General features: G+C 38.7%; 1 protein-coding gene across 1 annotated transcript in view; it reads right to left on the reverse strand.

The window, feature by feature from the left end:
* The window catches only part of MEF2C (myocyte enhancer factor 2C), a 147,965-nt gene that overhangs the window by 18,440 nt on the left and 106,953 nt on the right, over positions 1-22,572 (reverse strand). Inside the window, exons 5-7 of the mRNA XM_065406954.1 lie at positions 18,521-18,664; positions 11,267-11,453; positions 9,972-10,019 (exon numbers count right to left, since the gene is read on the reverse strand). Coding sequence (XP_065263026.1) covers positions 9,972-10,019; positions 11,267-11,453; positions 18,521-18,664 — 379 coding nt within the window. The remainder of the gene's footprint in view (positions 1-9,971; positions 10,020-11,266; positions 11,454-18,520; positions 18,665-22,572) is intronic.

The raw sequence follows: 22,572 nt of genomic DNA on the forward strand, positions 1-22,572 counted from the left end.
GCGGATTTCCCCCCCCAACATAGCTGCTATTGTCAATATTATTATCAGTTCTCATAATGACTGTTCATCGGTCCATACAATTTGAATTGTTTGATAATTCCTTACCCTCTGATTTAGGGAATTTAGGAATATATTTTTCTAACGCAGGAAAACATTATGTTTCCTATTTTGTTACCTCTAATTGTATTGACTTACATGTTTCCACTTCCGCAAAACTGTTTTGCTCTTTGGTTTATATATCACATTATCTTATTTGGCCTGGAGTTTCACCTGATCAACTCAGCAACTACATTTTAATTAACAAGCAAAACCACTTAAGACTATTACTTGCAGATCTTCATATTTGTACTAATTTATAGTACTTTGTAGCTTAAAAAGTCTGGGACAGTTCAGGGAATAAGAGACCTGTAGCTTTACGCTATGGGCTCTTCAAGTGTTTAAAGCCAGAGCCCTTGTTGGGTAACAGGGGTCAGATGGTCATGGTGAGGTGACTGGCCGTGGCTGAGATAGCCAGCATGTCTTTGGGTTGTGAGAGACAAAGTGAGAGTTAGACATAGTGCAGTATATGTTGTTCCCTTTTCACTGGTCATTCTCCCCTTTGTGGAGTTTAGTGCCACAGTCAGCGCTAGTGTACATCTAATTCTTGTACACTTGAGGCCAGAACTTCAAAGGAGCTCAGCACGCAAAATCAGGGCTGGATTTTCAGAAAAGTTCAGCTCCCATTCAGCCAGCATGCCAGCTCTTCTGAAAATTGGGCCTTCAGTGTCTACATTGCAAAAAAAAGACCTGAGGCAGCAAATCTCACAGCCCAGGTCAATTTAAACTTGGGCTCAGGCTGCTGGGGCTAAACCTAGCAATGTAGATGTTCCTGCTCAGGCTGGAGCCTGGGCTCTGAAACCCAGGGAGGGGGTGGGTCTCAGAGCTCAGGCTACAGCCTGAGTGAGAACTTCTACATTGCTAGGTTTAGCCCCACGAGCCCAAGTCAGTTGACCCAGTCTCTGAGACTCGCTGCCGTGTTATTTTCTTTGCAGTATACATATATCGACAGGGAGCTGCTGGGTGCTTAGCTCTTCTGAAAATCTGTCGCTTATCTAAGTGCTCAAAAAGGGAGATGAGCTCTTTTGAAAAGGTGGCCCCAATTGTGGTTGCTGAGCACTTGAAAATATGGCCCAGAGCTCTTTTCAAAATCTGGTTTTAGGATTCAGATTTTCATGGATTTGGATTGCCCAATGCCCACTAGAAATTAATGCCTAGTCCCAGGGAAGCAATTAGGCACATGAATACTTTAAAGCATGTGATTAGTTCATCCCCCATCTTGGGCATTCACAGATGGACAGCCACAATCTAGCCCTTTGTATGCAAATAAACTACATTTTCTTTTTGTATGAACTGCCCTTGAGTGTTAAATCATGAGAAAGAGCAAAGAAGCTTATGTAATAGGGGAAAACACATTATTGGAAAATATAATCCTTTTTGAAGATATTAAGGGGAAAATGTTTTGAATCTGCAGACAATATTTTGGTATTTATCCCCACTTTACTCCTTGAAAACCTTTTTAAAACATAGGGCAATTCATTTACTTCTTCAGCTGTTCTAAATCAATGACCTTTTGAGGAAAATATCACTATTAGAGAAAATATTTCAAGATAATAATTAACTCCAAATATAAATGACTATAGAATAAAAAAAAACTTAATTTTTAGCTTCCCTCAAGGAAATTTTGGAAATTTTAGAAATATTGGTTACTGTTTCTTTTTCATAAACAGTGATAAGTGGTATATTTGTTAAATTACATATTTCTTCTTACACACATAACTGCTGCAGAAATGAAGAACACATGGTTTCAAATTCATGTTCAGAAAGACTGGTGACTGCATATTCGGAACACAAATCACACATTCCTAAATCTCCATCCTTTCTATGTTATTAAATTAGATCTTCTCAGAAAAGGGCAGCATGTGAGGCAAATTTGCATATATTATATAAAGATAAAATAAAACTTTTTAAGATCAGTTCTGTGCAAGCAGTTGTAAATACAAGACAAAAACAGAGTTACTGACCCTGCCCTATCTTCTCTTATTTTGCTTTGATACTTTGAGCAACAGTTTCTGCTATTATCAGGGGATAAATCAGTTTGCAAAAGATGTGGACAACAACTGGAGTCCATGGCTTGAATACTTTAATTGGGGAATCATGCTGAAAGTTAATGGGCAAGAGGCACATTAACTCAATATTGCCAGGAGCTTCTGAGTGCTGCTTTGCTGCAAAATCTGTATTCCTAGCTCCAAGGGGTTAAATGCTTTTCTTCCTGGAGGAAACCCATAGCTGCATTCCAAGATCTAGGAGGCATCAACTATCTCTTTCAGTACTCAAGGGTAAGCATGAAATCCAGATGTTTGCTGATTTGCAACACTTCCTTATATTCTCTCTTTCTCTGAACAAAGATGCAGATTGCACAGCGGAAAAAGACAACAGGATACCTCCTAAGAAGATATGTAGCCAAAATATAAAGGGTAAAATCCTAGCCTCACTAAGTGAATTGCAAAACTCCCGTTGACTTCAGTGGGGCCAGGATTTTACACATAAATAAATTAATGGAGATATCCTATCTCCTAGAAGTGGAAGGGACCTTGAAAGGTCATCAAGTCCAGCCCCTTGCCTTCACTAGCAGGACCAAGTACTGATTTTGCCCCAGATCCCTAAGTGGCCCCCTTAAGGATTGAATTCACAACCCTGGGTTTAGCAGGCCAGTGCTCAAACCACTGAGCTATCCCTCCCCCCTCCATGTTACCATTTGAGCATGGATTTTCTAAAGGAATATTTTTAATTGCTTGTCATAAAAATAAAAATGAAATTGATCATGCTTGTCTTTAAAATCCTACTTATAGAGAACTGCAGCTTGTATGACTCACTTAATTGTTCACTACTTGTGATCTAAGGGCTTTCTCCTTAGGAGAGATGTGAGGGTGTTCTCATTATTGACTCAGTCATTTATCCTTTCAATCTATCTTTTTATAAATACAAATATTGAGACACTATAAATTAGAGACAAGATAAGACAGAGAATAACTCAAAGATCATTCTATTAACACTTCCACAACTGTTGGAAACCCAGTAAAGGGCCACATTTTCGCAAAGTTCAGGCTGAGGTCTACACAGAAAAATGGAGTTGCTTTCAGGCACCTGTTTATGTGAGTGTACATCAGTTAACACTTTTGTGTGCAATTACCGGTTAGCATGTGATTCTGTTTTTTGTGTATGGACCGCAGCCTTCACTCTTGAAAATTTGTTCTCCAAAGGTTTGACTGGGTTCAGTTCACCTCAGCACCAGGTCAACATACCACTTCAGTCACCCAGAGCACAAGTGGGACTTAAATGGTACACAGGTCTTCTGCCAACCCTCTGCAAAGGTGTGAATTTCAGCCATTGAGAGAAACACATTTTTCAGTATACTATATATTATATTTGCTAGGCAAGATCCAGTGCTGCCAACTGTCATGATTTTATTAAGTCTCTCTCACTCTTTGGTGTTTTTCTTAAAGCCCCAGCTCCTGGAGTCAGGTGATAATGGGAAAATCTCAGCTGTCATTAAAAATATTTTTTAAAAGAAGTTTCTAGCCTGTTTTCCTGGTTGTGGAGAAAAGCTTGAAAATGTGACAAATAAAAGTTCAAGCCCCAGAAGGCAAATAAAAAAAATATCTAACAATTATTTTATTTATTTTAAAATCTCATGGTTTTTAAGACAATCTCATGATTCTTGAATGCTTTAAGTTGGCAATATTTAAAAATTAATGAATTATGGTGTAAAAAGGTCTTGAGATTAGCCAAAGATCCACCACGCATCTCAGTAAGTGGATGGACTGTATACGGAATGATTGTAAACTCGAAACAGATATACGCAATTTGTTGGGGAAGAGTCCACGTGGCTTTGTAATCATGCCTCACCAATCTATCAGAATTTTTTGAGGCTGTCAACAAGCATGTGGATAAGGTTGATACAGTGTAGGTGGATTTTCAAAAAGCCTTTGACAAGGTCCCTCACAAAAGGATCTTAAGTAAACTAAGTAGTAGTCATGGGATAAGAGGGAAGGTCCTCTCATGGATCAGTAACTGGTTAAAAGATAAGAAATAATAAATGGCCAGTTTTCACGAAGGAGAGAGGTAAACAGTGAGGTCCCCATGGATCTGTACTGGGACCTGTACTGCTGAACATATTCCTTAATGATTTGGAAATGGGAGTGAACAGTGAGGTGGCAAAGTTTCCAGAAGATACAAAATTTTTCAAGATTGCAGTCAGCTTTGGACTAAACTAAGAGTTACAAAGGGGTCTTACAAAACTCGGTGACTGAGCAACAAAATAGCAGATGAAATTTAACACTGATAAGTACAAAGCAATGCACTTTGAAAAAAATAATCCCAACTATAGATAGATAGATTCTAAATTAGCTGTTACCACTCAAGAAAGAGATCTTAGAGTCATTGTGGATAGTGCTCTGAAAACTTCAACTCAATGCAAAGGAGCAGTCAAAAAGGCTAACAGAATGCTAGGAACTATATGGAAAGGGACAGAAAACAAGACAGAAAAATACCATAATGCCATTACATAAATCCATGGTGCACCCGCACGTGAAATACTATGTCCAGTTCTGGTTGCCCCATCTAAAAAAGGAACTGGAAATGGTTCAGAGAAGGGCAACAAAGATGATCAAAAGGTATGAAATGACTTCCAGAAAGGAGAGATTAAAAAAGCTAGAGCTGTTCATTTTAGAAAAGAGACTATTAATGGGGAGGGACAAGAGAAAGCTCTATAAAATAGTGACTGGAATGGAATGGAAAAAGTGAATAGAGAAGTGGTATTCGTCTTTCCCCACAATACAAAAAACCAAGGGTCACCCAATGAAATTAATAGGCAACGGGTTTAATACAAACAAGAGGAAGTACTTTTTTTTCACAACATACAAGCAACCTGTGGAACACATTGCCATGAGATGTTGTGATGGCCAAAAGTATAGCTGGGTTAAAAAAAGAACTAGATTAGTTCATGGAGGACAAGTCTACCAATGGCTATTAGCCAAAATCGTCAGGGATGGAACCCCATGCTTGGGACAACCCTAAACCTCTGCCAGAGGAAGACAGAGAAGTTTCTCTCCAAAATTGCCCTACTCTACATTGTCTCCCTGAAACTCTGGTACTGGCCATTGTTGGAGATAGGATACTGGTCTAGATGGACTATTGGTATGAACCAGTATGGCAGTTCTTATGTTCTTTCTTTTAGACAGTAAACTCTATGGGGCAAGTACTGTTGTTTACAATACATTTGTACAGCATGTACTACATCTGATGGGAGCTTCTAGATATACTACAGTATAAATGGTTATGTTAATAATAATAGTTTTTAATGCATTTCTTTATTTAACATATTCCACATTTATGGCCCAGGAAATATTTTCCCATTGACATTCACCAAAGCACATCTGTAGGGCAAGGATAAGAATTCATGTGTAATCCTTTTAATCTGTTTCCTTTAGCATTAGGTTGGTTGTTTCAGTTTGGATTTTCACCAGAGCCTAAGGGAGGTAGGCGCCTTCAGAAATTCCAACCTGATTGTTTTTTCTCCTGCTCACAGGCTTATTTGGGCACATTGCTGCTGCTTCTTCTTTTTTTGTTTTTGTTTTTGTTTTTTAAATAAATCTTTGTTTTCATTACATTTTTTTAAAAAGGTGTTGCCCAGAAATCTTCCAGCCTGAGGGCTCAGAAATTAAAAATAACTATTACACACATTTCTATTTGATATGAAATAGTAATAGAATATATAATCCATTTGTACACAGTAGGACTGGGTGAAGTAAAATCATGACTAGATGAAGTAAAATCAGTAGTGTAGCACTAGTGAGTTATGATACTGGCTGAGAGAGAGATCCAAGAGATGACCTCTGGTATGCTGTACTTAATTTTTGGAAGAGGGGATTTTACCACATTCCTCCTTAAGTACTCCCTGCTTGCCTGCCTGCTGATTCATGGATTAATATGGGATTGGTGTTTTAAAAAGTACCAGGAAAAGTTTTTCAGAAATGACTAGTGATTTCTGGGTGCCCAACTTGAGTGACCATAAAGAGGCTGGATTTATGGAGGAGGAGAGCTCAGTACTATCTGAAAATCAGTCCCCATTAAAGTGTTTTTGACACCCCAAATTGCTAGTTACTTTTGAATTGTGTATCCCTTTTCTTTTGATATTGGCTTTAAGAGGGAGAAAGTGAGGAAACAGGAATGAGAAAAACAAATTACAAAAAAAGAAACAGAAGAAAAGAAACAGTTAAAATGGCATTTTTGTTGAAAATACTGCTAACCTTACCCCTTTGGAAAATCTCAGGTTGGATTTAAAGGTTCAGGGTCAAATTCTGCTCCTATTTCATTATTATTTACAGTGGTGTAAACATGAAATAACTCTGTTGGAATCTGTAGACTTATTCCAGATTCAATCTATGTAACAGAGCAGAACTTGTCCCCCAATATTTTTCTAGTTATGTTCAATGGAAAAATTAAAAACAACATAAAACTATGTGCTCCTTATATGAAGACTCAATACTGGTGTGAAATGCAAAATATAATCCAACTTTGGAGGTAGTGAAAACCAGGAGATCAAAACATATGGGCAAAGAAAGGCCTCCAAAATCAATTGTATCACTAAGTTTTTAAGGAGCAGTCAACAATTATTTGAAATCTTCATCCTCTGTCAGGCTTTCAACAATGTTAAACCACTACACAAAATTATAGCTCAGATAACATACAGCAATAAAAACACTTAGGTCTCATTATTAGTTTCTTGTCAAGTTCCCTGCAACTTAACTGGTTTATGTTTAAGGGTAAATGTGCTCCCTAAAAATTAAAACAACATTGCATACTTTACTATGTAAACAGGTAGCATGTCACTTGATTAAGTGGTTACGATGAAAGGTGTAACTCTAAAGACGTTTTACAACATACTGGTTTAGGTCTCAAGAATTCTTGTTCTTTCACTCAAAAATCTCTGGTTTAAGAGAATGGCACCAATGACATTGATATATTTATAATTTAGCACCAATACTAAATGGGAAGTTCACTCTAATTTTGTTAGCAGTTGCTACTCTCACAAAGAATCATAGAAGAATCATAGAAGATTAGGGTAGGAAGAGACCTCAAGAGGTTATCTAGTCCAACCCCCTGCTCAAAGCAGGACCAATCCCAACTAAATCATCCCAGCCAGGGCTTTGTCAAGCCAGGCTTTAAAAACCTCTAAGGATGGAGATTCCACCACCTCCACTGACATAACATAAACTGTCCCACTAGAGTTTGACTAAGAACAAATGTATTCTAACAAACCTAAGGTAATCTTGATTTTAGTTTAAAAATACCACTATTGGTATTTAATTGTGTAGAATAATAAAAATGTAGTCAGCCTTCTTAAGTTTATGTCTTGGGTTGACTCACAAGGTAAAACTATGGATGATTTTAGGGTTATTACACATAACGATCCAAACCAACAAAATAACATAGTTTTCAAAACGTGGATGTAACTAACTTAAGTAGCTTTTTCCGTTTCCCATTTTCTAGTTATCATGTAATTTGTTAGAGTCATGCCAGAAACTTGTGCCCTTTTGTTGGCAATCAAAAATAGTTTCATTTTGTAGTGATTGAAATTAAACTTTTGAACAACTTAGCTCTTCTTCTTGGAGTGCATTATTTTGAATATATGCTATTTTTGGATGGTGCAGAAAAAATGCAAATTCATAAAGTTCTAATTTGGCAAGGAATAGGAACCCTAAATTAAACCACATGATCGTGCCACCATCTAAGATGCCAAATGGAAAAAACACTGGGGTCTCTGTTTTTTCTGAAAAATGGTTAACAAAGAGAACTTTTGATGTTTATTCTTCTGTACCCTTATGAGAGAGAAGGCTCTCCCAAATAGTGGCATTGTTGAATGAAGCTACTGAGGCAGACGATTCAACCATATATGACCTCTCATCGTCCTTCGGCCCTATATCAAATCCCCCCTACTGCTTTGCATTTAAGACATGAGGAACACATATCTGTACTGGTGTTTTTGGCTCTTATTGCCAGATAAAGAACAAAGACTATTCATATAATTAAATATTTATGAGGCATTCCTGGTAATGTCCCTCTTACACAGCATTAAATCAATTGACCAGCCCAAAGATACACTGCTTGAAAGCCAAGTGTGTAATAATAGAATAAGCAATCTATATTCTCAAAGGGTCATTCTGTCCTCTTTATTATACCTAACTTAAAAGAAAAATACACATTAAAAAAGCATGGTCCCTATACTTAGTGTGTTGAGTGTGTCTTCTTTAGACAGTAAAATGTGTATAGATTTTAATGAGCACCAAGAATGACAAAGCCAACTAGACATTTAGAACAGCAATCATTTTAGTAGACACAAACATTTTTAGAATGAAACACTGCCCTCCTTACTGCTTCCCAGCACTTTTGTAAGAATGAAAAGAACAGGCAAACCAATGATGGTGCTACCATGACATGTCTTAACAGGCCAGTAGAGGGAACTCATTAATAGGGCAATCAAACTTCCTCTCTTAGTTTCATGGCTGTGGTGCCTGAAGCTTCAATCATGTACATGGTCAAAAAAAGGTATGACATGAAACCATCAAACATCACCAAAATGAATCTTTTTTAGCTGCATTTATGCAAAATACCAACAGATAATAAACAAATTGTAATTTTCTAGCATGGGTTTTGTGAGAATAGGAAAGACTAATGGTTAAGAGCCATATGTTCATGTATTCTGCATGCTGTAGTCATACGGTAATACAAAATGACCTCTCCAAGCTGCAGTGCCAGTTGAAAATGCCTACTTGGTCCACTGCTGTGCTGTTTCAATTTCAGAACATATCCAGCATGCAAAATCTGTGCTTTATTTGCATGTAACAAAATGAAAAAGAAAAAAAAGAAAAAGGAGTGGTCTGAGGCAAGTTGGGAGAAGTCAGGGGAAAAAAAAAAAGAAATATTATATCTAGTACCCTGGGTAAGTACCCTAATGATATACTGTAAGAGAGTAGAACTTCAGAATATGTATCACCAATTATTGCTACCACTGGTGTATGGTACACATGATAATGCAGCATCACTGTCCTGGTAGTATACTGCAGCATTTATTGAGCCCGGGAGCAGTTCCTACAACATAAAAGCAATATCACTCTGATATTGCAGTCCTTACCAGGAATAGCTCCAATTTAAATCAATTGGATCCAATATTTTTCTATGCCTGGATCTCCTAAAGTCTTTTGAAAATTCCTTGTCTGTTAATTTTTGATTCTATAAAGCCATTAAGTAAATGTTTAAAGTTAAATTGTACTGCTGTTTCATTGCAATTTTTGTAGCTCAAAATCAATACAAATGGCAAGTGCTTAACTTAGTACATGCTGAAGTGCTTTGCTGAATAGGGGTGGAGTTAAGCATATGATTAAAATGAAACATGTGCTTAAGTGCTTTGCTGAATCAAGGTCCCCATAAGAGACCCAGTCCTACAGTCTTTACTCAAGTTTATACTCCCTGGATAAAATCCTGGCCCATTGAAGTGAATGGCAAAACTCCCATTGATTTCAATAGGATTGGGATTTCACCCCTTGACTTCAAAGGGAGATTTGGCAGAATAAGGGCTGTGTGATTGGGCCTAAAGATTTTTACAGAAAGGCTTTAGGTTAAAAGGAAAAGCTTGAGGACACTTTGTACATGGAAATCTATTAAGGGTGTGGTTTTCTAAGGTGCTCAATGGTGGCCTAATTTTGCTCCCATTGAAGTTGATGGTAGAACTCCCATTGACTTGGCAGAGCTGAGCTCTTTTGAAAATCCTATTCTAAGCATACAGTTATTTTAAGACCAAGCCCATGGTAATGATCTGTTGTGGTGCATAATACAAAATAATATTACACAACATAAAATGCTCTTCTCTTTACCTGCACTAGTGCCTGCACCGGTTGTGAGGTCCCCACCCATCAGACCACCTAGGGGTTCAAATAAAATAGTCAGAAGGATAATGGCTAAAATAAACCACAAAGGTCAAACATTTTAAATAATATTAACATGTTTTCTCTCAGATGACCCGTTCCAATGTCCACTGAAGTTCCTGGACATCTTTTAATTGACTTCAGCGGGCATCGGATCAAGCCCATAATCTTCAAACTGCAAAATGCCCTTTGTATGGTTTTACAGCTAACAATATTTGTGTCATGATGTCATGCAAACACAAAAATATGTGGAGTAGCTGACACTTTATAGAAGCTGACATTTTCCAGAATTTTTTTCAAGCTGACACAGTCTAAGAAGCATCCTTTTATTTAAAAAAAAAATCAGACTTGGTCTGATGATACTGGATTATTTGAAAAAATAATTATTTCATTGTTAATTGCATTAGAAAAGCCAAAGGTGATAATTCTGCATCGGGTTGGTGCCAGGCAATGACATATTGCAAGTAGCTCTATGAACACATTAATGGTAAAGAATGATTGTAACACATTTGTGTAATTGTTGATTATAATATTCTTGTTCCTTTTGCAGACATTCGTTCTGTAGATTTATATATTTACTTTTTTCCTCGGGCTGGAGACCTTGTATGGTTCTTTGAACTCTGAATGCTTAAGGCTGACGTTGCTTCAGCCAGACTGAGTGAATGATCCTAATCCCTATTTATCCTGCTCAGAGGTGACCCTGAATCATCACCAGCATGGAAAGCAACCTTTTGTTTATACACTTCAGCTTGGAGGTGGCCTACCATTTACCAATCAATGAGCTTATGAATACATACAGAATCACAAATGTTGTATTTAGCCTCTTAACTGCTGCTTAAGTATTAGAGGCCTATTTTACTTTCGAAGATAAGGTTGCCCTGATCACACTTAATTTTTCAAGCTTATGAAAAACAGTGCAGTGGCTTTTTGCATGACACAAGTAGATGAGCTGCCTTTTTATGTAACAGCAAATTGTCTGCCTTTCATCCTTTATTGATTTTCTTCATTCTTAAACAATACTCAGATGTTTACAGAACATTATTTTCAGAGCTTTATTTTATTTTATATGGGTTAGAAACCTCCTAGGCTTTTTCTTTGATTTTTTAACATAGCAATTTTGGGCAAACTGTTATGACTGGTAAAAGAAAATCCTGCTTTTCTGAGTACAGTTTAAAGTGACAGAAGATGCACTGGTATTCTGATAATAAAGAACATTGAAAGAAATGGGATTTAACAGAGCCTACCTGTGTTTCCTGCACTCGGAGGCCGATGTGTCACACCAGGAGACATGCTATTTCTCTGCAAAGAAGGGTGGGCCAGTGGCAAAAGGTTGGGGTTACCCAGCGAGCTGACTGGGTTACTGTATACCAAACTGTTGTGGTTGGACACTGGGATAGAAACTGGCATCTCAAAGTTGGGTGGCGGAACAGCCTGTACAAGCAAAAAAGGGAAACAAAGACAAGAATAGTACAGAAGCACAACAGTCTTCAAGTACAGTTACTCTATATTTAGTTCAAATATTTTGTAACTGGTGGTTAAAACATTAAAAAAAAACCACCTTAACAATCAAGAGAAGAATTTAAGGCACTAAGAAAGGCTTTTACAAATGGCTGTACAAATCATGATTCAATATTCCTTTCCTGCAGCTTGTACATCTTCTTTGTGAGTATTGGAAGGTTTTTTCCCTCCCACTTTGTTTAAAACAAAACCCCACTTCATTAGGCTTCATTTTCCTTCTCTTCCATTCAGTGAAGTCATAATTGTTCATTTGTGATATCTTAATCTGGTGTCACAGATGACTGTAAGATCAAAGGTACATGATTATGATGACTTCATTGCATGGAGAAAAATGAGAAGGGATGGAATGCAAGGGAGAAAGCTTTAGTTTCAGCATGCGTTGCTTTAGCAACCAGAATCATGTTAAAGGCACAAACAACTGAATTACTTTTTAAAAAAAGTTTTTCCTTAGTCTGGAATGGGCTTTAAAGAAACAAAGTGCTCCCCAAGGACATATCAAAGCATAGTGTAAAATATACATATCCAGGATCCTTAACTGACAGTTCTTTTTTTGTAGTGCCTTTTCATTATGCTTTTATCTTCATTTAAAAGTAACATCCATATATATTTAGAGTCATAAGAGCATAATTTGGCCCAATTTGCTTCATTTAAAGGGATCCTTTAGGATGAAAATAACTGTGTGTGCGCGCGCGTGAAGGATCCCTTTAAATGAAGCAAATTGGGCCAAATTATGCCTCTTATGACTCTAAACAGCATGGAAGAAGGAGACAAGGTGCAGTGCCCGAGTGGCAGTGCCAAGAGGCATTTATTAGACATTTAAAAGGCACAATCTAGTGTTGCCAATTCTCATGATTTTCTCATGAGTCTTGCTTGTTTTCTTGAAGCCTAAGGTTCTAGAATTATGTGAATATGTAAGAATTCCAGCTTTTGTTTCTTAAAAAAATAACGAGTTTTCAGTCCTCTTGGTTGCAGAGAAAAACTTGAAAATGTGACCTGAGTGCACCCTAAAGGTTCAAAAACCAGAAGTAACTAAAAGGAACCCCAAATGTATTGTTTTTTTTTAAAATCTCATGGGTTACAAGCCAATATCATGAATTTGGGTGGGGGGTCTGACTCAAGATCTTGGAATGCTTGGGGCTGGTAATACAGACCTGGGACCTGGAGGCACTGTGATGAGAGATGTCCATAGTGCAACAATCCAGTTGTGCTGGACAGGGGATACATAGCCTTGCCCATGTCCCACCCATAAATGCATCCTCTGGGGCTGGCTATTCAGTTCTGCAGGCAGTGCTAGCTAAATGCCCTGCTTTGTGTACTAGAGCAGCAGTCAAATTATGGCTGCCTTACGCTCCCTTTGCCCTTGTCTCACCTCTCAGGGGAAGTATAATTCAGCCCTAAATATACAGGAATCATTTCACTTACCACTGAAATGCAGCAAGTGAATAATAGTGCACAGCAAGATTTCAATTCAGGGCAGGATGCAAAGGACATGTTACATGAGTACCTCCAGACTCCAGATATAATTCAAGGTGTTAATTTTGTTCTCTAACATTGTCTGTGGCTAGGGTCCTGGCTTTAAAAAGACTGCCTCTCTCCCCTCATGCTGCCATGACAGCTGAGGGCAGCTAGGGTACTCGAGCTAACTGACCCCAGATTAAGGGTCTAGGGCCAGCTGGCAGGGCATTCTCAGCGGAGAGCCCTTGACTCTGGAACTAACTTGCCCTTTGCTACGACAGAGCTGAAGTCTGTTGTCCCTAATGGTCAATTTTCTGAAGAGTTTGTTCAATGAGGTGGTTTAAGTCTGTGGGGAAGAGAGAACAATTTTGAGGAATATCCTTCTCCTTTTGTTTAGTGGACAAGAAGCAAAACTGTATGTTGTACTACATTCTGTATCTGGCCCCTGAATTGTATTAGATAGCTTGTATTCCATAAATAAAAAAGAGATAAAATAAATAAATATATACTGAAAACTATAACGGATAAATACCATTAGAGTGCTTTGCATCACTTTTAGGGACAAGGTGCTTTCTCTGTGCAGCACCCTAACCTGAATTGTTATGTTAATAACCAAAACTTTGCCTACATGTAGAATTTTTCTGCAAAAGGAAGTTTCTAACACACACAACACAGATTAGCATCTCAGAGTGTGTTATGACTGTAGGCCCAATTTCTTGGAAACACATACATAGTAGGTAATTCAAAACAGTATATAAGTTGGTAGATATGTTTAGAAACACAATGGGTGAAATTCATCCCTCCTAGCACAAAGCCAAAATAACAGCAATTTGCGTGGGGAATGGAAGCCACCCTCCACAGCACAGAGGCAAGCCATTAGACTGCAAGATCAGCCTTTCTTCAACATCTATTTCAGCCTATGTGTTGCATTGATGGCTGCTGTCTTTCCAAAATGTTTTGGCCTACTGAATCCATGTCAAGGTGGATCCATTAGCTACACTTCCAGCCTAGTCCTAATGAGTTGACTAGGAGCCCCCTATCCTGGCAGCATGTTTAGGAGGTGTGGCAATTCCCCTACAGGCTCAATCTGCCCACTTTTCCAGCTCTGTAGGGGCTAAGCAACACTTATGGGCTTGCATGTGCCCTCCCTCAATTCAGAATTTTGCCCACTGAGTATGCAGAATGATCCTGTCTGCTTCACCTTTGCCATGATGCAGACAAAGCCCAGACTGCTGATCATGGCTACACAGCTAACGAGCAGTGTCCATTCTGCTTCCCCTTTTTTCCTTTCCTATCCCCTTAATCCCTACCCCTCCTCCCAATTAAAATAAACACCCAACTAGAAATATGACTAACAACACTGTGCCAATTCTTCACCAGATTCATTTGCTTGTATCCTCAACTCCTGGACTTTGTCCATTTGTGTCTTTAGACTGCAAGCCCCTCAAGGCAGGGATTATCTTTGTTCTGCACAATGGGTCCCCAATCCTGACTGCTGCTATTACTATGGCTACTATACTACTGTACAGACTAATTATCACTGAAACATATGAACATTGCCAAAGCAATTATTAGGTCCTCTTTTGTCATTCTCTAAAGGCACTCTTAGATGAGCTGCAGAATTCATATCCCTCATTACTGGATGTACATGTTGTGGCTGGCTTAGCATGCTTTTATATAGTTTGAATACTGTAGGGCTAGTTTACAGCACACTTTGCATGCAGTTTGGCTATGGTTAGGTTGTTTACTTGGTGCTTTTATATGCAGTTTGGCTATGTTAATGCTGGAATTTTGTTTTATTCCTTCTACAGTCAAAATATATGGGACATAAAAATCAGTAATGAGTTGGATAAACTGTGGGGTCCTCCTAGGCATCAAGGCTGGCTGTATAATACTACACTGCAGAACCAATAACAACCAGCTGCAAATTTGTTTCTCTGGTTCTGCTGCCTAAAACTTCTGTTTACAGTCACAAATTTTCTTGGCTGGGGTGTGCAGGACCTGGTACAGATCCCCACACCACTTCTGGAGGTGAACATTGCAAGGTATCATTATTTCAGCCTGAACTGATGTGCATTTGTGCATATGATATATTGCGAACATGTAGGTGACTTTTTGCATATTGCTCTACTTTGCCCGGTCTTCTTTCCATAATCAAATTGCGTGTTAATTTGATGTGAAATTTCAAATGGGTGAAATCACACATTGAGCTAGAAATTATGGTCACAATTTCTTGTGCTAAATTTTGCTAATGTTTTTTGCCAATTTCAACCAGGACTTACCACTACATACATTCAGAGAGAGAGATTCAAAGCTGCTTTCTAGTGGACTATTTCTGTCCCATATGCTTTCAGCACTCTTCTAATAGCTACAAATAAATATATAATTATCATCAGATGTTTTAGAATCATATAAATACGCGTCCCCGAAATATTCTGTGGAAATATTATTGGCCTTTTTCATTAAGAGGAAAAGCCAAGTTTCTTTTCATCTGCAGTATTTTTGTTTAATTACAAGTCCAGGAGCAGGCCTAACCTTTACCATACATTTTTCTAAGCCATGATTAAATGGTTTACTTGTTTTCACTCCCCTTCCACCCATTCTCCCCTAGTTTTGCTCCTTTTCCCACCTTCCTGCCTGCCTTTTGTAGGCCACTTCCTCAGCTGATAGAAATTTCTGGAGCTCCACTGAATTCACTGGAACGATGCTGATTTACACCAGCTGAAGATCTGGCCTTATATTTACAAATCTCTGTTATGGATTAGCTATGAACTCCATCAGGCCTATTAGACGTTGGCTTTCACTGGGAGGGATGGCGCTTCCCACTGCACAAAGGGAGACTGTCTGCTGCTATTTTTTTTCAGAGGATGTATCTCCTGCATGCTGGTCCTGCTCTGCAGACCAGTGTGGAGGGTGAGAATTGAACCATTTGTGGAGAGGGGGTGTCCCTCGTGTGTATAGAGGGAGCCATCCTTGGACTTGTAGGACTGCAACTGTGTCAGATCTTTGTGTAGTGCGTGCACTGGAGGAGTGAGACTCCTTGAGGGTCTTCCTCCTGAGCAGCCACATCAGGGCATGTCAGAATCCTGCTATCTACATAATCATGGTAACACCTGCGATTCTATAGTGTCTTTCCTCAGACCATCTCAAAGCCATTTCACAAAAACTAATAAACTGAACCTCACAACATCTTTGGGAGGTAGGTAAGTAATATTATATCCAACATGCAGTTTAGGAAACTGCAGCAGAAAGAAGTTAAGCCAAAGAAGTAGTCAATGGCTAAGCTGGGACTATAATGCAGGAGGAGAGCTGGTGGTAAAATTTTTCTTCAAAATTTTGAATTTTGATGAAAAAAATAGACAAAATTTTTGTGACACTTTTGTAAGAAAATTTTATCCTGTGTTTTTACCTGCTCTAGTGAGGATCTCTCTTGGTCACTGTTGCCTACTCTTGTAGAGAGTTAAAAAGCTGCCAGTGAATTTTTTAGGATTTCAAAACTTTTAGCAGTTAGAGATATAGTGCTTTGGAATAACAAAACCAAATGGCACATGAGATCACAGCCTCTCGAGGAGCATGTGAAACTCAGTTCTGTACATGAGGAATGAATTACTTGAGGGATTTTGGCTTCTGGAATCAAATCCCATTTGATCAAGGCTTCTGTCACCTGGGGGTTTGATCAACCAGTATCCATCATCTGAAAGTGGAAAGGGTCTGCAATGGGCAGGATTTTTACCAGGTAAAGGACTAGAGATCTGAGTTAATAACTGACTCAATAAAGTTGCAGCCATCGCTTTACCAAAAAGATCTGTGTCAAATCTTTTAGCAAAATCATGGTGGCAGTTTCAAAGCTCTCTTGCTGACAAATAGAATTAGACAGAGGAGAGGAAGTGGGAAGGTGGGGAAGGAGGGAAGGAAATATAAGTGTATATGTATTCAATTAAATGTTTCATACACATGTTAAGCATTTTTAACAATGTGTTCTAAATGAATATTTGTTCAATTTAAAGCTACTCTGGCCTCTTGGATAAATATTTATTTTCCAAAGATTTGCCAAAACATGATTTTACCAGAGACACCAGAACAGCTCATTCAAGTTTTCCTTAACTCATATGAAAAATTCTTTATCCAAGAATTAGTTGAAACAATATTTAAGTTGTGGAAGAAGAATCAGAAAATTCTTAAGGACAAATGTCTCTCCAGTTTGGACATCAGCTTTTGCATGTGCAATGGATTGTGAATGCAAAAGAGGCCTATGCTTTGGGGGACATAAAAAGCTATTGGTATCCAGCCTTCCAATATGCATGTACACATTTAGGTTTTGCACATGCAAGATGGCTACATGCTCACTTTTGGAGGTGCAATCAACAGTAGGTGCAAACACTGATGTGCAAATTCAGATGCTTGCTTGAAACTGGCTAAAAATGTGGCTGTACATGAAGTTATATACTCTTTTATTCTGTTTATACAGCTTCCTTCTCTTTCTTATACAAGGTGTATTGGATTCAATCATGAATTTCTGAACTTTTGTCAGTTTGTATCACCAGCGTAATGTTATTAAACAGTTACAATACTTACTTTTTTTCTGTATGTGTACAAACAAAATAGCACATGCAGAGTTATTTCTCTTATGTATCTGGCAAGGCATATGACTGACTGTTAGAAATTTTGACTTGGTTAAAACAAAATTTAGCTCATGTTAAAGCATTAAAAGAAATGCTGATGAGGTCAAAGCAAATCTTCTGATAAAGCTGTAAAATCACCCCAGCACACAAACATGTCTGAATCCTACCATTAGGCTCTCATGCAGGCTGTTTCTCTGCAGCGAGCAATTAGCTGTAACCCTTCAGTGCTGTAACTGAATGTAGCATTGAGGCTTAAGAACTGAAGTGACATGTACAAAATACATTAGCTACTATATATATATAAGAATTTCAGTTCTACATCATTTTTTCTATATCACCACAGAAAGTATTCTGTGGGTTTGTTAGCCTATCCACAAAGAAAGATTTCCATCGTTATTTTCTAGATATAATTTGGGCAAGTGGTGTGGTAAACAGTTCTGTAAATCAAGTGAATATAATGTATATATGTATATTTCACTTCCTTCCGTAGGTTTCACCTATAGGAGATTTTGACTATGTGTCAAATGCAGAGAATTCAAGAGAAAAAAATATGTTTGTGATTTTTTTCTATTTCATTCTATGGGAGGGCCATTAAAGCCTGTTTCTAGCTTAAATGCTCTCAATAAGAATTCAGAACTGAAAGGGTTAAGGTATGTTACTGCAGCAGTTATCAGCAGACAGCCATCTAACCTTTGGTACTTACAGGTATTTTATGGCTCTTGATCATATTATCAAATTCTTCATTAATTTTTTTGTATTTTTCTTCAGTGCGTGGTGTGAGAGCGTAAGAGGAGTCAGGATCGGGGCTTTCACAGCCTTTGTTTTCTTTCTTGTTCAATGCCTGCCAGGTTCAGAGAAATATCAAAAAGTAAAAAAAAAATGAAAGGAGCTCAGAGTACTTACACACAATCTTTGCCTGCTGATCATTAGATCAATATCTTCATTAAGTTTCCTGTACTTGTCCTCAGACTCAGGGCTGTGACCTACTGAATCGTCTGCATCGGGATCTGGACTGTCACAGCCATTAAGTCCTTTCTTTCTCAATGTCTGAAATACATAATTTGGAAAGTTCAAACCTTGACACAGGCTGCAAGAGAGATTCAGGGGTGTTACATTGCTGCAAACTGCCCCGTAGTTGGCGGCTGCTACATTTGACATTAGGCAAAGAAAGTGAATACAGATCCGCCAGGTCAACGCTATAGGGCTTCCCTTGCCAGTGGCAAACGGGCAACCATTCTGACCTCTTCCTTCTGAAATCAAAATCAGTCAATAAACTATGGGAGTAAGCAATCTGATAAAGTGTCTTGTGCTATAATACATACTTTCCACTGTAACTGATCATGTTTAAGATGTTCAATGTGCAATTAGTTTCAACACATAACATATTTATGCATTTCAAATGTATGACTAGACACATCAAAACAAGAGTACATTTAAATTGGAGTATTGCAATGTTCCCCCCACCCCTCAAAAAACAGGAACAGAAGAAAGAAATGCAAACATTGCACATGGATTTAAGAATCTATGATCTTGACAGAAGAAGGAAGAGCATTTAAATTAAATCCTTGATTTGAATTTGACATAAAGGATGACACTAATGGTGCCCTGCCATTCCTTACTCTTGATAGGACAAAGGGGAAGAGGACATTGCTTATGCTGCTCTGATTAAGAGCTTCTAGGCATCATGTTTGCTTTTTGTTGACTCTAATTACAGTGCCACTGATATGAAGTGTTGAAATTTAATATACAGGGAAATATGCTGTTAAAACAGATGCTGACTGAAAAGTCAAAACATATGAGTTTAAGGTTCAGCCGCTCCAGGCAACCTTCATAACTCTGAACATCATCAACAAGCTAAGTAACGGAGACAAAAAACATCAAAAATTACACAACCAAGTCAGCAACTAACAATTTAGCACGAACGCCTTGCCTCAAATATTTTTTGTTAATTGGTTGACCTGGATGGATCATCAGGGAAGAGTCTCTTGCCAGATTAAACTGAAAATATGTCAGAACCAGATCCATGTGAACTGCAAAAGCAAGAATACACAAAACCAGCCTTCATAGGTTTGCTCAGATTTTGCTTCAACAGTCCCTAGAGCAAAAGGTTTGCAAAGGTCTTCCATTTGGATACTCACAAACATTATCAGGCAGCTACTTGTGGTGCATTTTGCATTTAAACCCGTTCCTTGGGGGAGAGGGAGAGGCACCTGGTATTCTCATGTCGCTAATTGGCTGAGCTTGACCCATGTGATCAGGAGAGGAAGCTCACTGCAGGAACAACAGTTTTCTTTGGTTTCTCAGAGTGCCTTCATCTTACTTGAGCTCTCTGCTCCAGCTGGAACAGTCAGAATCGCCTAGGTCTTTTTGACTATGGCAGTGACCTGGTGCATTGTTACTTTTTGTATTACCCTCTGCTATTAGAATTGATAATTATTTTATATTTTGGTTCTCATAATAATTATATCCCAGTCTTAGAAGGTCAGAGTTCTTTTATTGCATTTTAGCAGAGACCTACAGCCATTTCCAGCTCCATCAAACCAGCAACTTATCATTGACAAGAAGCTGAGTCATGCTAATGGGAAGGCAAAGGACTCACTAAAAACTGAAATGTTTGTTGTTTGCTGTGTTTACTATAAATAACTAGAGACATTAAGAGTGAAATTCTCCTTTCCGAGTGGAACAGTGAGTCTTGACTCTGCTCTTCATATAAAACAGGAATTCTCTATACATGTGCAATGTACTGGTGATGAGATCCACTATAAGGATCTTAGGATAGAATTTTTTGCACCAAGTGTGAAATTCAGCTCTCTATGCACATTGCACAAAGCCTAAGTGAACAGATTTTGGGCCTGATTCAAAGCCCATATAAGTCATGAAAATATTCCCATTAACTTCAAGGGACTTGGGATCAGGCTCTTTGTGCAAGTGGCAATGGTGGGACAAGATTCCACCCTTAACAGACGAGCAGACTTCGGGACTATAATCCAGCCCTCCCCAGCTAAAAAAATGTTCACTACCCCTCTGTGTCCCTGTTGTGGGGTTTCATGTGATCGGATGTGTGCTCAGACTAGTGTCCCCTCCCCAACTCAACCCCAATGCCCTCTGCATGCTGGCTTACTCAAAGCTGGCATGGTGCTCATGTCTATGGTGAGCAGAAATATTCTGCTTCCTTCCCATCGCCTTCTCCAAATGCAAAAATACAGCAGGTTAGGGAAGAGTGGGGTCACTGGCATAAAGGGCCTTGCACCAGTCTTTGTCAAGGGAGTGGATTCCAGCCTAATATAATAATTTCAATTTTTTCATAATATAAAATAAAAAACATTTAGAAAAAACATTAACATTTGAAAGGAGGCACAGTGCATGAGGGTTACAGTAGCCATCACAACTAACTGAAAAGTGGTGGCCACAAATTTTCACTAATGCTCACTTGAAGCACAAGTTTTTGTATAATGGGTTGGACAAAGATCATCAAACTCTTCTTGCCTCTAGTCCCCACAAATTAAACTTTAGTCTTTTATAAAGTAAGGGCTAAATCCTACCCTGTGATGTGAAAGAACTAGACAGGATTACAACCTAGCCCGCTAGGCTGGAGCTCTGGCTGACAGGGCCACCAGAGGCCCATAGCCACAAGAAAGCTGCTTCTGATGGCTTGCAGTGTGGTGAGGCAACAGCTGCAGCTACAGGCACATATATCAGGAATGAGTATGCTCATCCTCAGCATTCTGCACCGTGGTACTCCAGACAAACATAATGGTCCTGAGCATCTCTCCCATTGTCTCAAGCTCCAACACAAGATATACTCTCCTGCCTGCTCTGATTCATTCTTTCTCTTCTCATCTCCAAAAATATACCATCTCTGTACACCTACCAGCCCACACCTCTCATGATCTCTGGAAGGGGACCCACTTATCTTATTCCAATTCCTGCATCTCCCTAGTGCAGAGCTGCTCTAGATTCCATGTAAACCTCTCTTCCCCAGTCTCCACTCTGTCACCTGTTCTCTGCTATTGTTTGACCTGAGTATGGGGGCTGAACCCAGCAGCTGGGGGAGAAAAGACATACCAAAAGAACAGACTAAAAATGGGAGGATGGTTCTCAACATGGGATAATTGGGGCCATTTGGGACTCACAGCAGGCCAGAGGCATTACATGACACAGACTTTCAGTGGCCAGGTACCTTCCCTCTTTCTTACCATGTTAAACCCTAGTATCCTTCCCCAAACCCTGGAAATTGGCCAGTCCTCTGACATCATCCTGGAGATTAGCTAGTTTGCACAAGTTTAATGTCCATTTAGGGAATTTTTATAGGATGAAATTAAACAATTGTAGATTGGATTATATTACGGAGAATCCCAAACTAAATTATAAGTTATTTAAAAAAAGAAAACAAGTCATTTTGTGCTATGGAAGCACCACTTTCCCCAAGCAATTAGCATCTCTTTTAGTTTGCATTCCAATAATCCAAAAAACAACCAAGGCATTTTAACAACAAAACTGTTAAAGGAAAACTTCCTTGGCTGAAATCTCATATGCCAACAATTTAGTCTAAACCCTGCACTATAAACTTCTGAAAAGGGAAGTGCTGACATTGTGCTAACTACCATGCTGTGAATGTGGCACAAACAGTTTTACCTTCATTACATTACAAGTTTACAGCTGTTTCAAAAAATACTGTACTATCAGCCAGTTCTTACTCTACCAGGGCAGCGTATAGTCACTACAACCTAAAAGCTTATAAAGCAACGTGCTAGTAGGGAAGATTCTCGTAATTATGCAGTAGCATTAATTTAGCTGGAAGGGGAAGAGGAGAAGGCCAGAATAGTGAGTTGTGGATGAGCTCCCCTCCTTCAGCCAGCTCCATAATTCTCTTTTGCATTGCTTTTTGTTTTCTTTTACCCTTCTGCAGTGGACTGACTTTTCTTCTTAATACAGTGTGCTGGGGAGCCAGTATC

Source organism: Emys orbicularis, chromosome 6, assembly GCF_028017835.1.
Source record: "Emys orbicularis isolate rEmyOrb1 chromosome 6, rEmyOrb1.hap1, whole genome shotgun sequence".
Taxonomy (NCBI): Eukaryota; Metazoa; Chordata; order Testudines; family Emydidae; genus Emys; species Emys orbicularis.